General features: G+C 41.9%; 1 protein-coding gene across 3 annotated transcripts in view; it reads left to right on the top strand.

Moving 5' to 3' along the window:
* The window catches only part of BZW2 (basic leucine zipper and W2 domains 2), a 201,782-nt gene that overhangs the window by 167,800 nt on the left and 12,508 nt on the right, over window positions 1-21,474 (top strand). For all 3 annotated transcript variants that reach the window (XM_033930967.1, XM_033930966.1, XM_033930968.1), the window contains 3 exons: window positions 8,308-8,478; window positions 11,473-11,619; window positions 18,688-18,826. In XM_033930967.1, the coding sequence (XP_033786858.1) occupies window positions 8,308-8,478; window positions 11,473-11,619; window positions 18,688-18,826 (457 nt within the window). The remainder of the gene's footprint in view (window positions 1-8,307; window positions 8,479-11,472; window positions 11,620-18,687; window positions 18,827-21,474) is intronic.

Here is a 21,474-nt window from a genome sequence, read left to right as displayed (position 1 = left end):
GCTCACCCCTTTGTGCTGCCAGGTGCGGCCATAAGGAACGACCAGATCCAAAGCAACCATTTTAAGGTGGATTTGTATGGCCATTTCATCGGCCTACATTATGAGCAGGAAGCATCCCCTTACCCTTAAAGGTGCAGTCCACTAGGGGAGTAGCATCCTCCTGGGCAGAGGCTACACCAGTCTCTCCTGAAGAGATTTGCAGAGTGGCCACATGCTCCTCTCTCCATACTTTTACAAAATTTAACAGAGTGGACATGGCAGCCAAATTGGATGCTACCTTCATATTCTTCATTTTTTCAGCAGGCTCCTCTGTACCACCCTAGATTCTGGGGACTGTTTTAATACATCCCAAGAGTTCAGGAATGAGGTGCCTATTGCACTAGAAGGGAAGATTAGGTACTTAACACGGTAATCTTCTTTCTAGTAAATATGCACCTCATTCCTGAAGCTCACCCTCAGATGTTTATTAGCCTGCTTATTACCTCAGATGAGCTAGAGAAGTCCGGTTTTCTTGTTTCGTTCCTTTATCAAATAAGGGCAAAGATAGAGGGAACACACTGCTGCTTCATTGCATTCAGGATGTATCCTTCAGAATCCTAAAACTATTAGTCAGGGAGCAGGTAGGTGGCTAGTTCACTCCATTTTGTTATTCCCCCCCCCCCCTTTTTTTTTTTTTTTTCAAAACTGCACAAGAGGTTTTTAGCGGTGGCCAAACTCTTTGACTGTTAGACCAGAGCATTCAGTGCGCCGGCCGGCACTAAAAACCTCTTGCACGGTTTTGTAAAAGGGGGGTATATGCTTAAATGTTTACCGTATATATTCTAATATAAACTACGAATTTTGGGTCAGAAAAATGGCCCAAAAATAGGGGTCTCTCTTTATATTCGAGCTTCCACCTAACCACCTGGTACAGCTGTCTTCTTTCTACTGAACTATAGGGGCGTCCTCCCTCCGAACCGCTATCCACAATACACACACCATCCCCAGAGCTGCTATTCATTCATGCCCCACTCCCTAGTCATTGATCCCATATAACCGTTGATGCCATTGCAGATTTGCTGACTTCCATGCACCCCCCAGCGCCTCTGACCTCAATACACTGGTGGATTGTGCTGCCGCCGAACCGCTGTATGTTGAACAGGGTGGGGCCGTGTGTATCCTTGAGCATCTGCGCATGCTCAAGGCCTGCTGGCTCCTGCCGTCTCTGAAAATCTTGGAGGGGACAGGAGCCAGCAGATCTTGAGCAATCTCAGATGCTCAAGGTTCCGCCCAGTTCAACATACAGCGGATCAGCCACAGCAAAACCTATGGGTGTACGGAGGTCAGTGGCTCTAGTGGGGTGCATAGAGGTCAGCAAATTTGCAGTGGCGGCAGCAGCAGCATCAGTGGGTATTTGGAAGTCAGTGACTCAGGGAGTTGGGAGCATGCATTGGGGATAGTAGCTCCAGTGTGTGTGTTGTGGATAGTGCTCCCCCCCATAGGCAGGATAGTGACCAGTGGCATACCAGGGGTGGGAGTGGGGATGCTATGGCAGGTGCCGGTGTCAAGAACCTTTTCCGGGCAGCAGCAATGTTCCCAGTTCACTGCTCTTGGCATTGGGCCTTCCTCTGGGCCGGGTCCTATCTTTGCGGAAATAGGAAGTAGTTGGGACCCGGCAGAGAGGAAGGCCTGATTCCAAGAGCAGTGAATTGTGAAGGTTTTGCTGCAGACTGGAGGGCAACAAAGAGAGAAAGGGGAGAGGGAGAGAAATCCTTCACCCAATTGGGGAGAGAGAGAGAGGGGAAGGGAGGGAAAAGGAAGACCAGGGAAGGGAGAGGAGACAAAAGAGAGATGCCAGACCATGGGAAAGAAAGGATGGAGGGAAATATAGAAAGGGAAGGAGATTCCAGGCCATGGAGGGGGGGTGGGTGGGAAAGATGTCAGGGCATGGGAGAAGGGAGGGAGACAGAGATGCCAGATCAGAGAGAAAGGAGGGAGGGAGGGAAAGGAAAGAGAGGAGATACAAAAGCTTGGAGGGAGAGGGAGAAATGGAAGGGAAGGAGAGGAGAGAGATGCCAGGGCATGGAGGGGGAAGGAAGGAGACTGATATGACAATCCATTAGGTAGGTAGGGAGGGAAAGGAGATAGCAGAGCATGGAGAGAGAGAGAAAGGTGGACAAAGAAGAGAGGAGAGAGATTCCAGGGCATGGGGGAAGGAAAGCAGATGCCAGACAATTGGGTGAGTTGGGGTGGGAAGGAAGGAAGGAAAGGAGAAGGGTGAGATACCAGAACATGGGGGAGGGAGTGGAGACAGAAAAATGGAAAGAATAGAGAAAGAGGGCAGACGCTAGATGGAATGGAGAGTGAGAAGAAGATGAGGAAAGCAGAAAGCAGAGCTTACAAAAGGTAGAGAAAATTATATTTATTATTGTTGATTTAGAATAAACTAGTATTGTAGCTGTATTGATAAATATATATAAATAGAAAATGGAAATAAGCTCTTTTTATTGAACTAATTTTAATACATTTTTTTACTAACTTTTGGAGATCAAAATCCTGTTCCTCAGGGGTTTTGCACTAGTAAAAATATTTAATGTAAAAAAAAATTGTGTTAAAACTTATGGCAAGGATGTCTGGTCTTTGTAGACTGGCTCTTCAGGATCGCCCAAGTTTCAAATCTTAGTTTATATTTGAGTAAACCTATTTTCTCCTTATTTGGGAGGAAAAGGGTCACCTTGGTTTATATTCGGATCAGTTTATATTCAAGTATATACGGTATGGGGCAAATTCTATAAATGGCATCTCAATTATAAGCAGCGGTAGGCTTCCTATTGCTGTCTAGCCAGCCAATCGGGATGCACTTTTAAAAAAATAAAAGCCCCAAGGAGATTTTGCTTACATTGTAGGTGTTTTTGCAAGCCTAGGGAGGCACATAGGGCCACCTAAACTCACCTAAGGCTAGGCATGGGCATGGTTTCACCCGGAGTTGGCCTTAGGAGAGCTTAGGTGGCCCTAGGAGTCTCCCTAGGGCCGCAATAGGTGCCTGAAATGTAGGCCAGCAAAATACTGATCTACATTTCAGATAGGCATGGTCGCTGATCCAATCGTGGCTAGGGAATCTCCCTGCTGCGATCAGATAAGTGGTCGCAGCAGAGAACCTGTGCCCCACTTCACAATGACTACTGGCAGGAGGGATGCCTAGTCCCTCCTGCCGGAATCCCAAACCCGCCCCCCACACCCCCAAATGTCCACGGCAGGAGGAGTGCCCAATTTCTCCTGCTGTCACCCCCCTGAGATATCCCCTGCTAAACTGATCGCAGCAGGGAGATTCCCTTGCTGCTATCAGCTCAGTGGCAACTCAATTCTCTAACCGTTGCCTGTAACATGGATGCCAGATAGAGAATTGTGGCGTTAGACGGGCTTAGGTGTTTGTCTGCGAGGACAGATGCAATTCTATATAGGACGCCCGCGTGTGATTCTCAAAAGCCACATGGGTGGCTTCTGAGACCTGGCGTCCTATACAGAATCCAGCCCTGTATGTTCAGTGTTTCATGTTCTCAATATTATGGCTTATATGTTATGAGCAGAACAGACTTGTTTCTCAAAAAAAGTCCCCATACTCCTCCCTATTATTTTTCCTCTCTAGGACTGACCATCTGCTTTGATATGAACTGAGGAGTCACATAACAGCCCAGAAAGATGGGAGGCGGAACAAAGAAAATGCTAATGAAGTTCTCTACACAAATATCATGGGAAGGGATTGACTACCCAGGAGTTCAGGAATGAGGGGCCTATTTGTTAGAAACAAGATTAGTGAGGTAAGTACCTAATCATCCCATATGTATAATGCCCCTGAATATTTTTTCTAAAAAGAAAGCAGCTATGTTCAGCATAGTACCAAATGTAAAACTGGTTTTTTGAATAGTGACTAGTACAATGAATACTGTTATGGCCTAATTCTATAAATGGAGCCCCAGTCTAAGTGCCATAATTGAGGCCACCTAGTAATGACTAACTAAAATCCAAGCCTAACCTAATTAGCTTAAATGGCATGGTAATTCACTGCACCATTAAAGTTAATTGAATAATTAATAAAGAAAATTAAAAGTAAGGCATGGAATTCCACGCGGCATCTAAGTTGAAGTGCCTACCTAAAAAGAAGGTATGGTTAGGGGCGGAGAAAGGCATGGTTGAAAGGCTTTGCTAGGCATCTGAGTTAGGCACCGGTAAATTAGGCCCGGTATAACCAGGCCTAATATACCGGCACCTACCTCCAGGATGCCTACCCATGTTTAAGCACTCCTAGATGTTGCTAGGCAGGCTTCTATAAATGTCTCCTTGCGATTGATAACTGCACCGAATGGCGCCATTTATAGAATCAGGCCTTAGTGATTTTGTTTTCTGTTTCTCTTTTTTAATTGGCATATATTGCATCTCTGATGTAGGTTTGAAAATAAATTGCATATTGTCAAGTTTCAAGTTTATTCATGGCTTGATATACCGACCATCACATGTATCTGGGCGGTTTACAATATTAAAAATTAAAAAGGTCTAATAAAATTTTTGATTTAGGTGAGATAAGATAAAAAGAGAGTAAACCTAAAACTATGATGAATTATGACTGATTAGAAACGAGAGGTTTTAGGGGATGGGGAAGTTTTAATTATAATGATAAATAAAAATAAAAGGAAGGGTAGAGGGATGGGGAGTAACGAGAGGGAAACGGGGATGTCGCTTCTTAAAAGCTTCCCCCCCTTATTGTCGGCATTAAATGAAATCTATACAAATTCTATTTTCAAAAAGATTTTCTCTTGAAGTCTATTTGATTGCAAAATATTTTTGAAAATGAGCATCTTTGCATATTGTATGTTTGGATAATCCTAGCTCATGAAAATTTGTGTAAGTTTTGTTTCACTGTACTGATAGAGAATATCCTGTGGCTGATTCTGCCATCATTTTCTCCAGCTTGTCCATTTTTCTGAATTAAGGTGGTTTGATTACAGTGTTTTCAGTTAGAGAATGACACGGTGACAAAATTCATCACCGTTCCCATCCCCGCGGATAACCGCGGGAAATAATCCCATGTCATTTTCTAGTGTCTATTTCAACCTCGGTCCTTCTACACCAGCATTCTTTAAAACAAAGCTTGCGGGTCAGTGGTTGTGCCCAATTATATTCTGATTCTTTCCTCTCTCCCTAAAGAATGACATGAAGATGGTTTCCTGCGGTTATCTGCGGGGACGGGAACGGTGATGAATTTTGTCACCGTGTCATTCTCTATTTTCAGTCTCCTTTCTTTTCTCTACCCTCCATCATACCAATAAACACTTTGGAATAACTGATAAAATTCTGATTCCCTCTCTTTTAGTTTGAATTCTCAAGAAAAAGTCCTATAAAGTGATTCAGCCTTAATTAAACCACAAATGTGTTTTTAAACATGTTTGTTTAGAATGCAGATGCCTACGAGCACATTGCATGCCCTAGCTGCTTTGGACCCATTTCATTATGCATTGGATTTTGCCTCCCCCTTAATTTCATTTGACTTCTCTCAGATATCCTAAAGGGATTATCTGGGCTTCCAGCCTGGAAAATGGACAAGCATAACAAATCTTTTTATAGTTAGTTTCCTAAAAACAGAAGCTAAATGCTGGTGTATGGTATTACTGAATTTGTTCTCTCACTAATGGGATACCAAGTGCCGGAAAGGTGCAGGAAAATCCTTCAGTATATTTAGTTATCTCAGTCCCACTCAAATCAGATTAAAGTAAAGGAAAAGATGGGATCTATAAGTGGGCCCTTTTCATTAATAAATCTCTCAGGGCTCCTTTTCCGAAGCTGCGGTAGCGGCTTTAACGCGCGTGACTTTTAATCAAGCGCTAACCCCTGCGCTAGCCGAAAAACTACCGCCTGCTCAAGAGGAGGCGGTAGCGGCTAGCGCGGCCGGTGGTTTAGCGTGCGCTATTACGCCCGTTAAACCGCTACCGCAGCTTCGGAAAAGGAGCCCTCAGTTATTTCAGGGAACAATAAATAGTTCTAATGGTGCAATCAGAGAAAAGGAGAGGCAAACCCTACAGCATGGGTCTCAAACTCAAACCCTTTGCAGGGCCACATTTTGGACTTGTAGGTACGTGGAGGGCCGCAGAAAAAAATAGTTAATGTCTTATTAAAGAAATGACAATTTTGTATGAGGTAAAACTCTATAGTTTATAAATCTTTCCTTTTGGCTAAGTCTTAATAATAATATTGTAATTTATAGTTAAAGAGACATATGATCAAGAAACTGTTTTATTTTACTTTTGTGATTATGATAAACATACTGAGGGCCTCAAAATAGTACCTGGCGGGCCGCATGTGGCCCCTGGGCCACGAGTTTGAGACCACTGCCCTATAGTGAGTCTTATGTACAGTAAATTGTAGAAACTACCATTATAGCTCTATAGATTGTGGCACCACCGGTGCCGCTTATACGATGGCCCCAGACAGTGCTCAGGATAGTCGGCGTCTCACGTGCTTCCAGTAGAAGTTGGAAGTCCTGCTGGTTTCTTAGTCATACAGGAAATACCAAAAAGAGGAACACAGAAGTTCAAAGCAAAAATAAAGTCTCAATTTATTGAGTCCACAAAACCCCTCACAGGTTTTAGGCCATTCTTTCCATGGACAAAAGCAAACAGGAACAAAAACTGGGCTGTTAAAACAAACACCCCACACCTTCCTTCCAAGTATCACAGGTGAGTAGTTTCTTAAACTGTAATAGATCAGTCTTAATGAGTCTGCCTTAGCAAGCAGGCAGGAATAAGGCTATAACACTTCCTTTGAAGCATGAAAGTGTTGCACCCAGGCCTGTATTGAAGCAGGCCAGGCCCCAACCAACTCAGAAGGAGTTGGTGGGGGAGGGGAGTAGTTGAATCCACTAATTTAAATCTGTGTTTAAACAGAATGCCACAAATGGCCCCATAATCCCTCCCAGGATCTTGTGTGGATTCTCCCCACTTCTAACACCCCTGCACAAAGTCCTTATTGTAATTCCCTTAATCCTAAAAAGGGCAAACAGCAACAAAACTTTCCAGAAAAATAAACTTGAACAAAGGTTTCCAGCTTTAAGCACCTTGCAGTGAGCCCAGCACTGCTCAATGGCTCCACACAGGTGCAAACAGGTTCCAATAAATCAAACCCAAAAATTTCAACAACTTAAGCACAACAAAAAGCAAAGGAATTGTACTTAGCTTTCCTCCATAGCACAAGGTTCTGAATCCATGCTAGCGTCCATAAATTCCATGGACTCTGATTCAGCTGGCTGGTTGGCTTCAGAGACAGGGGCTGTATCCACCATCTCAATATCATGAAAGTGATGAGGTTCAGGAAAGCAGTCCTGCAAACCTCCTTCCTGGGCTGACCCAGGGCAGACTGCCTGAATCTTCCTCAGTGCTGCCTCAAGAGCACTGAGGCGACCACGCCCTGTTCTATGAGGGGGCAGGGCAACCTGCAGCTTCTCCTTAGACTTCCCAGGACTTCTAATTAAGCCCTGCAGCTGGGAGTTAGCTGAGCCAGAGGAATTGTTCTGTGGCTGATCCAGGCTGTTCCCCTCATAGTCCTCACCTCCCCAGGGTTCTGTAAGCTGGGTTTTAAGTGGCAATTCAGAGCCTACCTTTCTATTGGGGTTTACTCTGTCACACTGGTTGGCCCTATTCAAGGCCAAGCTAGGTTTAGGAATAGCCTTTCCTGGCACAAGCCGAGCTTTAGGGCTAGGGTTGTGACAAGATATATTTAAAGATGTGTTCTTTCCTTTAAATTCAAATCACTCCTACTAGAATGACATTTTTCTGTGTCATAAGAACATAAGAATTGCCGCTGTTGGGTCAGACCAGTGGTCCATCGTGCCCAGCAGTCCGCTCACGTGGCAGCCCTTGGTCAAAGACCAGCGCCCTAACTGAGACTAGCCCTACCTGTGTCAAGTTAGATTTTGTAGTTTCATGTCTTGATGGTGAATCAGTTATTTTATAGTGTTTTCATGAGGAAATATATTTCATTTAACTAAGGGCTCCTTTTACTAAGGTGCGTTAGGGCTTTAACGCGTGGAATAGCGCGTGCTACATTGCCGCCAGCATTGAGCTGGCATTAGTTCTAGAAGCGTAGTGCGCGGTAATTTCCTGCATGCGCTAAAAACGCTAGCGCACCTTAGTAAAAGGAGCCCTAAGGAATTAATTTTGTGTAAAGGTTGTTGTGTACAAGTAGTTTGTTTTGAATGTTTTCTGCCTCATATTCCTCCAAACAAGCAAGTTGATGCATTTCATTAAGTAACAAAATTGAACCAAGTCGTCTTCTTCTCAGGAACTATTTCCCACAAACCGGCAAAATGTAGAACATTTTGCTAAATATTTTACTGATGCAGGCCTGAAAGAGCTTTCAGATTTCCTCCGTGTCCAGCAGTCTCTGGGAACCCGAAAAGAGCTTCAGAAGGAGCTGCAGGAACGCCTCTCTCAGGAGTGTCCAATAAAAGAAGTAGGTTAATGGAAATTCAGCCCACGATTTGTGATGAGCAATGCTATGCTTATACTTACACGCTACTGTTGTGCTTTTACTCCCTATTTGTCCATAGTGATTATTCTCTGTAGATCAAGGGTCTCAAAGTCCCTCCTTGAGGGCCGCAATCCAGTCGGGTTTTCAGGATTTCCCCAATGAATATGCATGAGATCTATGTGCATGCACTGCTTTCAATGCATATTCATTATGGAAATCCTGAAAACCCGACTGGATTGTGGCCCTCAAGGAGGGACTTTGAGACTTTTAAAATGATCAAGTCAAAATGATCTACCAACAATAAATTTTAAAAAGCACACTGTACGAAGAGAAAATGTTAATTATCATTAATATTCTGGGTTTTTTTCAAAGAGATCAAAGCAGATGACTTTATGCAATGTCACTTCAGTAACAACTACACAAAAATAGACAAATATACCCCCTCCCTTTTTACTAAACCGCGATAGCAGTTTTTAGCACAGGGAGCTGCGCTGAATGCCCTGTGCTGCTCTTGATGCTCATAGGCTCCCTGCACTAAAAAAACGCTATTGTGGTTTAGTATAAGTGGGCCATAGTGCAAAATATAGACAGCAGATATAAATTCTCAAAACGGCCACATTTTGATCACTAAATTGAAAATAAAATCATTTTTCCTACCTTTGTTGTCTGGTCATTATTCAAATCTTGTTGGTCCCAGGCTCTGGTTATCTTCTGATAACTTGCTTGCCAGGGTCTCCGTCTTCCTTCTTCTATCTCTGTCCTCCCCTTCCGTTTCCCTTCCCTCCCCTGGAAGTCTGGCATCTTTCCTTTTTTTTTCCACAAATCCATTTTTTCTCAACTACCCTTTCATCCAGCATCTCTCCCTCCTTCCCCACCACCCCAGGGTCCACCATCTCTCCCTTTTTTCCCCAACTACCCTCCTATCCAGTATCTCTATCCCCCCTCCACATCATCCCTTGTGTCCAAGCCCCCCTCCCCTGAAGGCTTGCACCCCACCCCTGAAGGCCAGCACTACCCCTTGAAGGCCTGCCTGTCCCCCCTGAAGGTCTGCACACCCCCCCCCCCGAAGGCCTGCCCTGTACCCTCGGAAGGCTTGCATGTTCCTCCCTGCCCTCCCACATCAACATGTCCCGGCCAGCGGCTCCACGACCAGCACCCCTCCCGATTGCTATCTAAACCCGACCGACGACCCACACAAGCCCATCTACTCCTACTTCAAGTTCTCCCTTCCCCGCTCCTTCAAGCATGTCCACCGCTAGAAGGACGAGAGCGTGTTACGCCCCTCTGCCGCCCTCTCCGGCAGCTTGCTCTGTGCCGAGGACTCCTCTTCCTCCTCCACCAGCAGTGACAGCCTGAGGGGCCCAGAGGACAGTGGGGCGCGGCGGGGACAGAACAAGCTGACTTCCCGACTGACCCTCCCCCCTCGTCCTCTAAAGCAGGAGCAGTGGCAGTTAGCCAGCGAGAGGCTGCGCTGCCGATCCTGCTTTAGGGGGGAGGGTCAATCACAGAATTGGGAGGCTGATTTTTTTTATTTTTTTTTTTAATCGTATCGATTCACCCGTTGTGAATCGATTTCGAATTGGGCAGCACTAAGAAGACCTTGGCTCTTACCTCAACAGTCTTCTTTCTTCTGTAGTGCACTAATCTTCATCCCCCTTCACCTTGCCCTGCCAGCACTCTGATTGGCCGGCGTTCTTCAAAAGGCAGGCCAGTCAGGAGGGGAAAAAAAAAGAAGGGAAGGGAACCCAGCTCTGTGATCGACTGGGGTTGCCTGAGCGATCAACTGGTCGATCGCGATCGACGTATTAGGCACCCCTGGTTTAGCCAAACAGTTGTTGGGAATGGGACCAGCAATAGCTGAGAAGCCAAAGAAAGCATATACTCTTATACACACATAAAAAAAATCATGTCACTGTCTGATTTAAAACAATTCACCCACTTTGATCAGTTGTCTGAAATTACCCTCCAAAATGTGATTTGTATCTATACTGAAGATGTATTTCTGGGCGAGGGAGGATAGGCATGTGTAAGACAGGAGAGGTATAATGCATGCACTTCATATTCTTCTCTATCCATGTGCAGATATCCATAGTTGTTATGTTTAATTAAGTTGAGATTTTGAACAAAGATCTCCTGTGGGAAATGATGTTTAATAATATTTGTCTTATTGAAATTAATTTTTTAGAGATAGTATCTGTTGTATTTTAAGTGCATTTTTGTTTTTTTATCTGTTTTTATTGTTCTATTTACTTTTACTATGAATGTTTTCATTCTTTTTCCATCATTTTATAAGTTGTTTGTTTTATTTGATTTTATTATAGAAATGTATCAACCCTTTAATAACCTGGACAGTTATTTGGATATTGGTCTGTATACCAGCCAGCACCTAGATAACTCCTGGTGGTTACCAAAGACCTAGGTATTCAATGTCAGTGCTCCAATTAGACCCAGCATTAAATATCCAGGACATTGTCATGCCCTTGTAATTGCTGTCTGCTACAGGCTCAATATCAGCCCCTTAGTGTTTTGTTCTAATGTGGACAATTTGGAAATTGCAAATGTCTTAAGAGAAGAAAAATGTATAACCTGCAAGAGAGATCTGTTGCTAAATTGTAGTGGCCAAAATGTTCTCTTATTTTTTTTGCCATCCTGTACCTTTGCTGCTATTTTGAAGGATTGAAGGAAACAACTTCAGTTATAGAGATTCTGAACTCTAGTACTTGAGAACTACAAATAGGTTTGGTTTTCAGGCAACCATTCTAAGCTAACTAACCTGCAGACCCTTTTGCAGTGCACCTTTGTAAAAGCCCACCCTGGTTTCTAGACCAAATTATTTCTGATAAACCTGACAAATATAAACTGTGGATTAAAACCAGATCTACGTGTGGCCCAATACAGGACCAGAGCTGAGAACCAGTGTTTTCATGGGATTGCATGGATGACATTGTTTGACGTGGAGATTTTCCTCTTCCATAGATAGTGCTTTATGTAAAGGAAGAAATGAAGAGAAATGATTTGCCAGAGTCAGCGGTGATTGGACTTTTGTGGACCTGTGTAATGAATGCGGTAGAATGGAATAAGAAAGAAGAGCTGGTTGCAGAACAGGCCCTCAAACACCTAAAGGTAGGAATACTTTTAAAGTTTAATGTACTTTCTCAATATAAACATCAGAACAGTTTACAACAGTTAAAAAGGAAAATAACGTCAGTTAAAATACTTAACAATTTATACCAAAGCTAACCATACATCCAGTAAATTAAAGATACATACAATATACTAGTCATAACATACTCACAATCAATCTATAGCACTATCCTGTTTGTATGAGCAACACAGCCAAAGAAATTAAAGGGTGAAAATATAAAAGAAAGCCATTGTGCTTGACAAGAGAAATGTACTGCCATGAAACCACATTTACTTTTGTGTTACTTTAACAGAATCGTAGTTTTTCTGTTAAAGTAACAGTATTTATATGGTGTGAGTTTCCTGCATTTTGATAAAACATTCTTTTTATAAATCTTTATTGATTTTCAAAGCATATAAAAAGTGCAACAATTATACATTCAAAAATATCAAATAATTATACATTCAAAAATATCAAATATCAAATTTGCAAATAACTGAAACAAATTACCCTAACACCTCCTCCTACCTTTCCCTCCCTCCCTACCTGGATGTGTGTGGAAACCAAATTAAATCCGGGAACTAAGGAATGAATCATTTCGTTGCTTAACAAATCAAGTTTCAAGTTTCTTTATTTTTGATATACCGTCTATCAAAACAAATGTCTAGACTGTGTACAATATAAAAAGATTGTAAGGGACAATTAAAACAGGTAAATAAAAGCAATATTTTATCAAATATTAAAAATAATAGACTCCAGTGGACTCCAAATCTCTTTAAAAATCTTACTATTCCCAGATTGTTCTGCCGTTACCGCAGCGCAACCGCTAGCATGGCTTCATAAAACAGGCCCAAAGTGTTTCCCGCCAAAAAGAAAAATTCAACCCATCCCAGTTTTTCCAATTTCTAGTAATTAATTGTATGGCCATCCTTGTCATAATAATAATAAGTCTATTTTTATATTTGTCAATTGGACTATTAAGTGTTAACAATGTCCCAAATAAAACCACATCATATGACAGTGGAATAAAGACACCTAAAACCAGGTTGATTTTGCACCAAATTGACTTCCAGAAATTGAGTATCAACGGGCAATAAAATAAAAGATGATCCAGTGTCCCTACTTCAACTTGACAGTGTCAGCATCTATTAGATTTTGAGTTATCCAATTTTTGTAAACGAACAGGGGTCCAAAATATTCTATATAACAAAAAGAACCAAGTTTGTCTCATAGATGCTGATGCTGTACATCTTATTCTCCAAGTCCAAATCCGTGGCCATTCCATAACAGAAATATTCTGCTTTGTTTCTATGCTCCAAATGTCTCTCAAACTTGTTTTAGGTTTTTTCGCCAAATATTCAGAAATTAATTCATACCACTTGGCGGCCTGATGTCCTTGAAAATCTGCCTGGAAACATAGACTAGGCAAACTATACTGACTTTTTAAATTGCGCCAGTCAGAGAACCCTTTCTCAATCCCAAGGTTATAAATGGCAAACATTTATAACTTTGAGATTTTAAAATATCAAATGATTGTTGTAACTGTAATAAAGATACCAATTTTCCATTCAAAATTACATCATGCCTGCCTGCAACCAATGTTTCCAGAGCATTTTAGACTCACCGATTTGTATCTTGGAGTTCAACCATAAGGATTGACATTTAGGGCTCCTTTAACTAAGCCACGTTAGGGCTTTAACACGTGGAATAGCATGCACTAAATTGCCCCGCGCGCTAGACCTTAACGCCAGCATTGAGCTGGCGTTAGTTCTAGCTGCATAGCGCAGGTTTAGCACGTGCTAAAATGCTGCATGCACTAAAAACGCTAACGCAGCTTTGTAAAAGGAGCCCTTAGTTTGCTGTATTGGAATAGAAGTTAAAGAATCTATAAATTTTAACGTAGTCCAGGTTGAATGAAAAATAATGTTGTCTTTGTAAATTCTAGGAAGCTTGATGCTCAAAATATGGCTAAGATGAAATGGGCTAAGTCACAAGGTGTAGATTAAGTGGAGAAATATGTTCTATCGTAACATAAAGGACTAGGAAGTCAAAGTAATTAAATACTATGGGGCTCATAATCGAAAGAGAAAAACATCCAAAAACCGGCCTAAGTCGGCACTTGGACGAACATTTCTCAAAAACGTTCAAGTGCCGATAATAAAACCGGGTTTTGGACATATTTCTAAACGACCTAGGCCTTCATAGTGCCGCTCAACGTCCAAAGCTAAACGGGGCATGTCGGGAGGCGTGTCGAGGGCGGGAGTTGGGCAGTACGTGGGCCGGCTTAGACTTAGTCGTACAGCATGTATAACCGAAAGTTTAACAACAGAGCCTAGACGGAACTTGGACGTTGTGACGTAGACCATGTAAAACATGGTCTAAGTCACAAAAACCCACCTAAACTCACCAGATAAGCACTTCAAACACATAGCACAGACCCCCCACACACTACCCCAGTGATCACCAACCCCCTCCCCCATAAAAATCATATTCAAAACTTTAAATTTCAGCCTCCAGACCATCATCACCTGGCCGCCTGGCATAGGAAAGCCTAGTCGTCCAGCCCAGAGGCAGCTTAAGTCATCTTGGGGGTGGGTTAGGGACCCATAGAGAAGAAGACCCATGCCCATAAGCCCTTTTTTTACTGGCACATAAGTGGCTCCTGCAGCCATAAGGGCTATTAAGGTAGATAAGTGGGTCTAGGGGATTCTGGAGGTGGTTTGGGGGGCTCACCATAACCTATAAGGGAGCTGTAGGGAGGAGAAGCCATGGCACCCTTTTTGTGAAGTTCACAGCAGTGCCTGTAAGGTACCCACTATTTAGGTGGCATGTCTGGGTGTGCAGCCAATCACTTTGCACACCCCTCCCATGTCCAACAGGGCTTGTTCTAGGCGTTTGGACTTGGACGGAAAGTTGGATGAAAATGTGGTATAAAGATAGACGATTTAGTGGCTTGGACGATCAGATAGGCAGGACGTATAATTAGACGATTTTCGAAAGTCAAAAAAAGTTGGACGTCTCTTTCGAAAATGTGTCTTAGGCTCTTTTTAACTTTGGACAATTTGCGAGATGGACGTAAACAGACTTAGACGTCCCTTTTGATTATGCCCCTCCACATAGGTAGGATTTCTCAATGCAAAAATAGATAAATGAAGTGTACATCTGACTTATGGAATAGATTAATTGGATCTTCACATACACTCAGAATTGTGAGATTTGATCAAGAGCCCGAATCACACTACTATCAGTTCTTTGGCATTTGAGCAGTTTATATCACCTTTTGGGTTCTTTGAAAAAGAACTTCGAAACATGGTCCATGTTGGGACCTGTTTAAACACTTGAAAGCTAAGTGGGAATTTTTTTCCTTTCTTTTGCCATTGAAAAATAGTCTTATTGTTTGAATAGCACGTTCACTTAAAGTTTTGTCATAAAGTCATACACAGTGATGGGGCAGTGGTTTTGGCTATAGGAGCCACAGCTCTTGGTCAAATCTCACAATTCTGAGTGTATGTGAAGATCCAGTTAATCTATTCCATAAGTCAGATGTATACTTCATTTATCTGTTTTTGCATTGAGAAGTCCTACCTAGCTATATATCAAGATGAAGTGGAGCCATAAGATGACTCAAGAATCAACCAATCCGGTAGATTCTCCACGAGTTCAGGAAGGATCCAATACAAACCCTTACGCAAAATAAAAGCTTGATGATATCTGTAAAAATTTGGAAAATTTACCCCTCCCATCGATTGAGATTTTTGCAAAGATACTAAGGCTATTCTAGGAGTTTTACCAAGCCAAAGAGATTTTGAAAGAATCCCATTTAGTTTTCTATAACTGAAAATAGATTGGTAACATACTCATTTGGTAACAAACTACAGGCAAAATCATCATTTTGATGGTTTGGACTCTCCCCCACCAAGAAAGATGCAATGGATTCCAATGCTCACACATTTCTTTGACCTTCAACAATAAGGATTTTTCATTTACTGTAATTGTATCTTCCAATGTCTTTTGAATCATTATACCTAAGTATTTTATTTCCTCTTTCTTCCAAAGGAATGGGAATGGATCAAGTATTCCTTTTACACAGTGTACATTCAATGGAAGAGCCTCTGATTTACTCCAATTTATCTTATATCCAGAAAATTTACCAAAACAATCAATCAATTCCAGTAAATTAGGGATGGTTGATTCAGGATTTTTCAAATGAAGCAATATATGGATTTTGAATATATTTCATATAAACTGGTTGCATGAGATACCATGTGACCGGGTTGAGCAACTATTCTACGGATAGGAAACTTGACAACTGAATCCAATATTCTTTTCGATATTTCCATATCCCTGTGAAGCGAGCAACTCACTGTCTCTCACTAACCAATCACTTAATGGCCATTCACAGTTCTGAGAGCTGTTTCCCAGACACACTGACAGTCATTCTTTTTTACTTTTCTGCTTTCTTCCGGAGACTGTACAGGATCTATATAGCTTTTACTGTAACTTGTAACGTTTGGCAGTAGCATTCTAACTGACACCGCTAGCATCAGAGAATTAGAACTCCAACTCATATATTTAACGTTATTCTCCCATACTCTCTCTAAGACCAAATATGTCTACCAAAATCATTAAAACAAAAACCGCCACTTGAATCAAGCAACAGTTATATCCCACCAATTTGAGCATCCTTTCTAAAATGCCATTCAGAGCGTCACACAAAACAAAAGAAAGGCAAAGCCGGTGTCACAATAGGGATTTTATTGGGACTTTCCATAGGAACTGTCAATGAAATCCCTTGTGTTGTATTGTGTATTCTTTTGTTTTGTTTCTCACTGCGCTAGGCAAAGGGAGATTCCTCTTTATCTGTTGACTCAAACCGTCACAACATGTCATAGGATCTTTAATGTTATAGGCTGTATGAATGTAAAATGTTATTGACTGATGATATTGTTGTGTTGTTCTGTATTTATTATAAAAACATAGGATGACCTTATAACCAAAAAAGATCTCAAGTGCCTCCAACAGGTCCAAAATGCAGCTATCCGCCTCCTACACAGCCTCAACTACCATGATCCCATCTCCACAGCACTCCGCACTGAACACTGGCTCCCAATTAGCCAACGCTGTGCATTCAAGGCCCTGGCAATAGCACACAAAATAATTTATGCCACCACCCCGTCCTATATAAAATCCAAGCTACCCATCTACATCCCCACTCGCACCCTCCGCTCAGAAATGGAGATATGCCTATGCATTCCCCCTGGAAGGTCCCTCTTCTCAGAAACCACCCGCAAACGCTCCTACAGCCACTTCATTCCCCAACTCTGGAACCAACTCCCCCCTCAACTCAGACTACAGAACTCACTAATGACATTCCGGAAAATGGTAAAGACCCTCCACTTCAACTAAAGATCACCCTCAGTCTAAACCCAACTCCTTAAACCCCACCTCTACCCTTCTTTCTCCATTCTAATCTTCTGCCTAAATTTCTGTATAGTCCACTCTCAGCCTATACTCAAATAACTTGTATCTAAACTAAACTACTTATGTTTAAACTACTGTTCTTTATTTGCTGTATAGTCCCTATATTTGCACTGCTGCACAGTCTCGTATGTCAAAGTATTTAAATTTACTGTATAATCTTGTATGTCCAATTCACTCCATTATGAATGTTTACTTGTAAACCGTTCTGAGCTACTGGGAGGATGGGATAAAAATCTAAATAAATAAATCTTTAAAATCAAGATAGTCAAGAATACAAAAACCAAGTTATCCTATTTAGTAGTATAAAGATATTCCAGGTTGTGGTATTCTAGTTGAGCTTCATGTCCTGCAGTACTCTTGAGGTGCATCGTAGTCTACCTTTATAATGGCTTATGGACTTTTCTTTTAGTCTGTTATCCAAACCTATTTTAAATCCTACTAAGCTTTCACCACATCATCTGACAACAAATTCCAGTTTAATTACACATTGAAGGAAGAAATATTTTCTCTGATTTGTTCATTCAGTGTCCCTTAGTCCTTGTAATTTTAGAAAGAGTAAACAAGTGATTCACATCTCCAATTTCTACTCCACCCAGTATTTTATAGACCTTGACCATATCTCCTCTTGGCCATCTTTTCTTCAGGCTGAAGAGCCCTAGCTTCTTTAACCTTTCCTCATAGGGAAGTTTAAAGTTTATTTAAGATTTGATTAATTACTTAATCCTAAATTCAAAGCGATATACAAAGCTAAAATAACAACATTCAGGGAAACAATGCAAATAACGTAGACCTGACGTACAGGACAGACAATACCATAAGGAAAGAAAGAATAGAAATACAATAATTGATAGAAGATGAGACAAATAAGGGAAACTACAAAAGGAAGGGTTAGAAGAAATCAGAAGTCAGAATTTGAGTATGCAATCTTAATTTAGAGGAGCTAGCAGTCAAAAGTAGTCCTTTATCATTTTCATTGCCCTTCTCTGTACCTTTTGTAATTCTGCTATATCTTTTTTGAGTGGAAAATGGTGGAATATGATATGTATAAGTTACTGGGTTTTTTGTTTTTGTTTTATTTATTTGTATCCCACTTTTCCCAAAGCAGGTCACAACAAAAATGTACACAGTCAAAAACACATGCATAACAGCAGTGCCAAAAGTCATGAAATAAATTTCAAATGGCACCTAGCGCTTACACAAAATACATATTATTTTGAAACTTACATAACTAGAAAATCTGAGAAGGTGGGCAAATTCAAGGAATGGTGGTCAACTTTGGCTCAGTTTGTATGCTCATCATGTGGTGTCATTTTCTTAAAGTATGTGGACACATGACAATGCCTTTAAAAAATTACCCCTTTGTGTGAACTGTAGAAAGAAAGAAGCTAATTTTCAAAATACTTGACACACAAAGTACCACAGAAACCTATGATACTTTGTGCGTCTAAGTGTTTTGAAAATGAGTCCCAAAAACTCTTAGCCTGAGGTGCACAGTCAGATCTCACCATGAAACCTGCCTTAAATTCACTGAACAAAATTGAATAGATAATTCATTATTTTGGTTATGTCTCTTTTCTTTTTTTTAGCAATATGCCCCCCTCCTGGCTGTGTTCAGCACACAAGGACAGTCCGAACTCATCCTTCTCCAGAAGGTTCAGGAATACTGTTACGACAACATTCACTTTATGAAGGCGTTCCAGAAGATTGTGGTACTTTTTTACAAAGGTGCGTTTTGTGCATATTATTGTAATGTGATATTCTCTGCATGGTGTAGAGAATGAAATTGTATATGTGGATTCACTATGGGGTCCTTTTACTAAGATGTGTTAATGGATTTGGTATGTGCTAACAATTAGTGCATGCTAAATACTAAGGCCCAGATTCACTAAAGATAGCGACTCAGTCGCTGTTGGCACCCTCCTGCCAATGATATTGCAGGTGTCCAGGGTGGGGGGGGGTTGTGTCTGGCAGGAGGGATTGGGCATCTCTCCTGCCGGGGAAGATTCGGGGAGTGGGGGTGCAGGGGATCGTGGCAGGAGAGATTGAGCATTTCTCCTGCTAGGGAAGATTTTGGGGGGAGGTCACAGGGGATCATGGCAGGAGAGATTGGGCATCTCTCCTGCTGCAATCGTTACCTGGGGGGGTGGGGGGGGATGGGTTGCCTGGGCTGCTGAGCTGATTGCAGCAGCCACAATCAGCTCTTTGACCCGATTTGGAACTTTTACCTGTTTTGGCTCGGTTTAAGTCAAAACGTATAAGTTCTGTCGGGCAACATGTCAAACATTTTTGATTATGGCTGCCAGATGACTACGTCTAGGTCGGCCCACCTCTCGTCCACCTCCTGCCCTATCCACTCCTCCTTTTCACTCTAGGCATACAGAGGCAGTGAAAAGGCCTAAGCTGGTTTTAGATATATCTAAAACCAGTTTTGATTATTGGTACTTAGACGATCTGTCCTTTTGATAGTCCAAGTACCGACTTAGGCCGCTTTTTGGATATTTTTTTTATTATGAACCCCATACTGTATGTATATATTGTGGCGGGGAATAGGGTTCTAAGGTGCTGTCCTGATCCACACACACACAGCGCCCAGCCGAGCGGTTCCCTGGAGTGACTGAGCAAGCCAACTTTTAGATTCAAACAAAAGATTTTCTTTATTTTCCTTCTGGTATTGGTATTCAGATAAATCATATGACACAAACAAACATTGTCCACATCATGTGGGAGAAACGATCCATAAACAAAAAACAAAAAGGATGCCACAAAATGCCTTCAGAAAATCAAATGTTTGCAACATGTCTTTCTCACAGTGCTAAGCAGCTGCTCTGCTATCAGCTGTGCAATTAGCTCTCCGTTGAAACTGCACAACTTACTAGAGCTTCTATAACTTTAGCTACTGTGCCCTGCTGGTACAGCTTTGAGTAATATCAGTTCCTTTGAAGTTTCCTCTAAAGGTTAGTACAATTCTTATTGTCCAATAGTTTCATTAGAAGTGCTGAGTTAGGAGATCAGGAAAGTGTCTTGCCCCCACCTTCACAAACATGCAGAGAAACGTTTAGTATTTACCTTTGGCTTCACAGTAAACCCTAGGCAAAGGGGTATATTTCCTCCCAAACCATTTCACATTCTGGTTCTGCAATGTTATTCACACCTGCTTGATACTAAAACATCATTGTGCATCAATAAACTTAGTCATCCTATTCAATCTACTATGAAGGTTTTGAGTGTAATACTGGACCAGGGCCTAACCATGAAGGACCAGGTGGACTCTTTGGTTAGAAAGGGTTTTTTTACTTTCTGGAAGCTTCGGTCCATTAGAGCAGTGATTCCCAACCCTGTCCTGGAGGAACACCAGGCCAATCGGGTTTTCAGGCTAGCCCTAATGAATATGCATGAGAGAGATTTGCATATGATGGAAGTGATAGGCATGCAAATTTGCTTCATGCATATTCATTAGGGCTAGCCTGAAAACCCAATTGGCCTGGTGTTCCTCCAGGACAGGGTTGGGAACCACTGCATTAGAGCATACTTTGTATAAGGGATCGGGCAATCCTGGACCTGTTACTCACCAATGGAGACAGCGTCACAGAAGTAGCGGTGGGAGAAACCTTGGGCTCCAGCGACCACAACATGGTGTGGTTCCACCTGAAGAAAGAAGCCACTAGATCAAATACATCAACTAAGGTCCTTAACTTTAAAAGAAAAGATTTTCAAAGCATGGGAGACTATGTCCACAAAAAACTGCAAGTGCAAAACACATTAGACAGTGTTGAGGTACTATGGTCTGCCCTGAAATCAACCCTACAAGAAGCGACCAACATATATATAAAAACTGTGAGCAAGCGGCGCAGAATAATTAAACCACAGTGGTTCTCCGAGGAGATTTCAGAACTAGTAAAACAAAAGAAAAAAGCTTTCGTGACCTACAAACAGTCACAAATACCGGAAGCAAAAGAAACCTATATGTTGAAATCTAGGAAAGTTAAAACGTCAGTCAGGGAGGCCAAACTCCGGATGGAAGAAAATAAGCTAGAAAGGTTAAAAAGGGAGATAAATCCTTTTTCAAGTACATCAGCGACAGGAAGAAGAACACAAGCAGCATCGGGCGCATAAAAAAACCCGACGGTAACTTCGCAGACTCGGATGTAGACAAAGCAGAACTGCTAAATAACTACTTCTGCTCAGTATTCACTTGTGAAGCACCGGGTTATGGACCTCAGCTACAGACAATGGGGAGCTTGAAGGATCCATTCTGGGACTTTGAATTTACCTCGGGCAGTGTCTACCAAAAACTGACAAAATTAAAGATCAATAAAGCTTTGGGTCCAGATAATTTACACCCCAGAGTGCTTCGAGAATTGAGAGATGTTCTG

This window comes from Geotrypetes seraphini, chromosome 2, assembly GCF_902459505.1.
Source record: "Geotrypetes seraphini chromosome 2, aGeoSer1.1, whole genome shotgun sequence".
In the NCBI taxonomy this organism is placed as follows: domain Eukaryota; kingdom Metazoa; phylum Chordata; class Amphibia; order Gymnophiona; family Dermophiidae; genus Geotrypetes; species Geotrypetes seraphini.
This window is presented reverse-complemented; position numbering and strand designations above follow the sequence as displayed.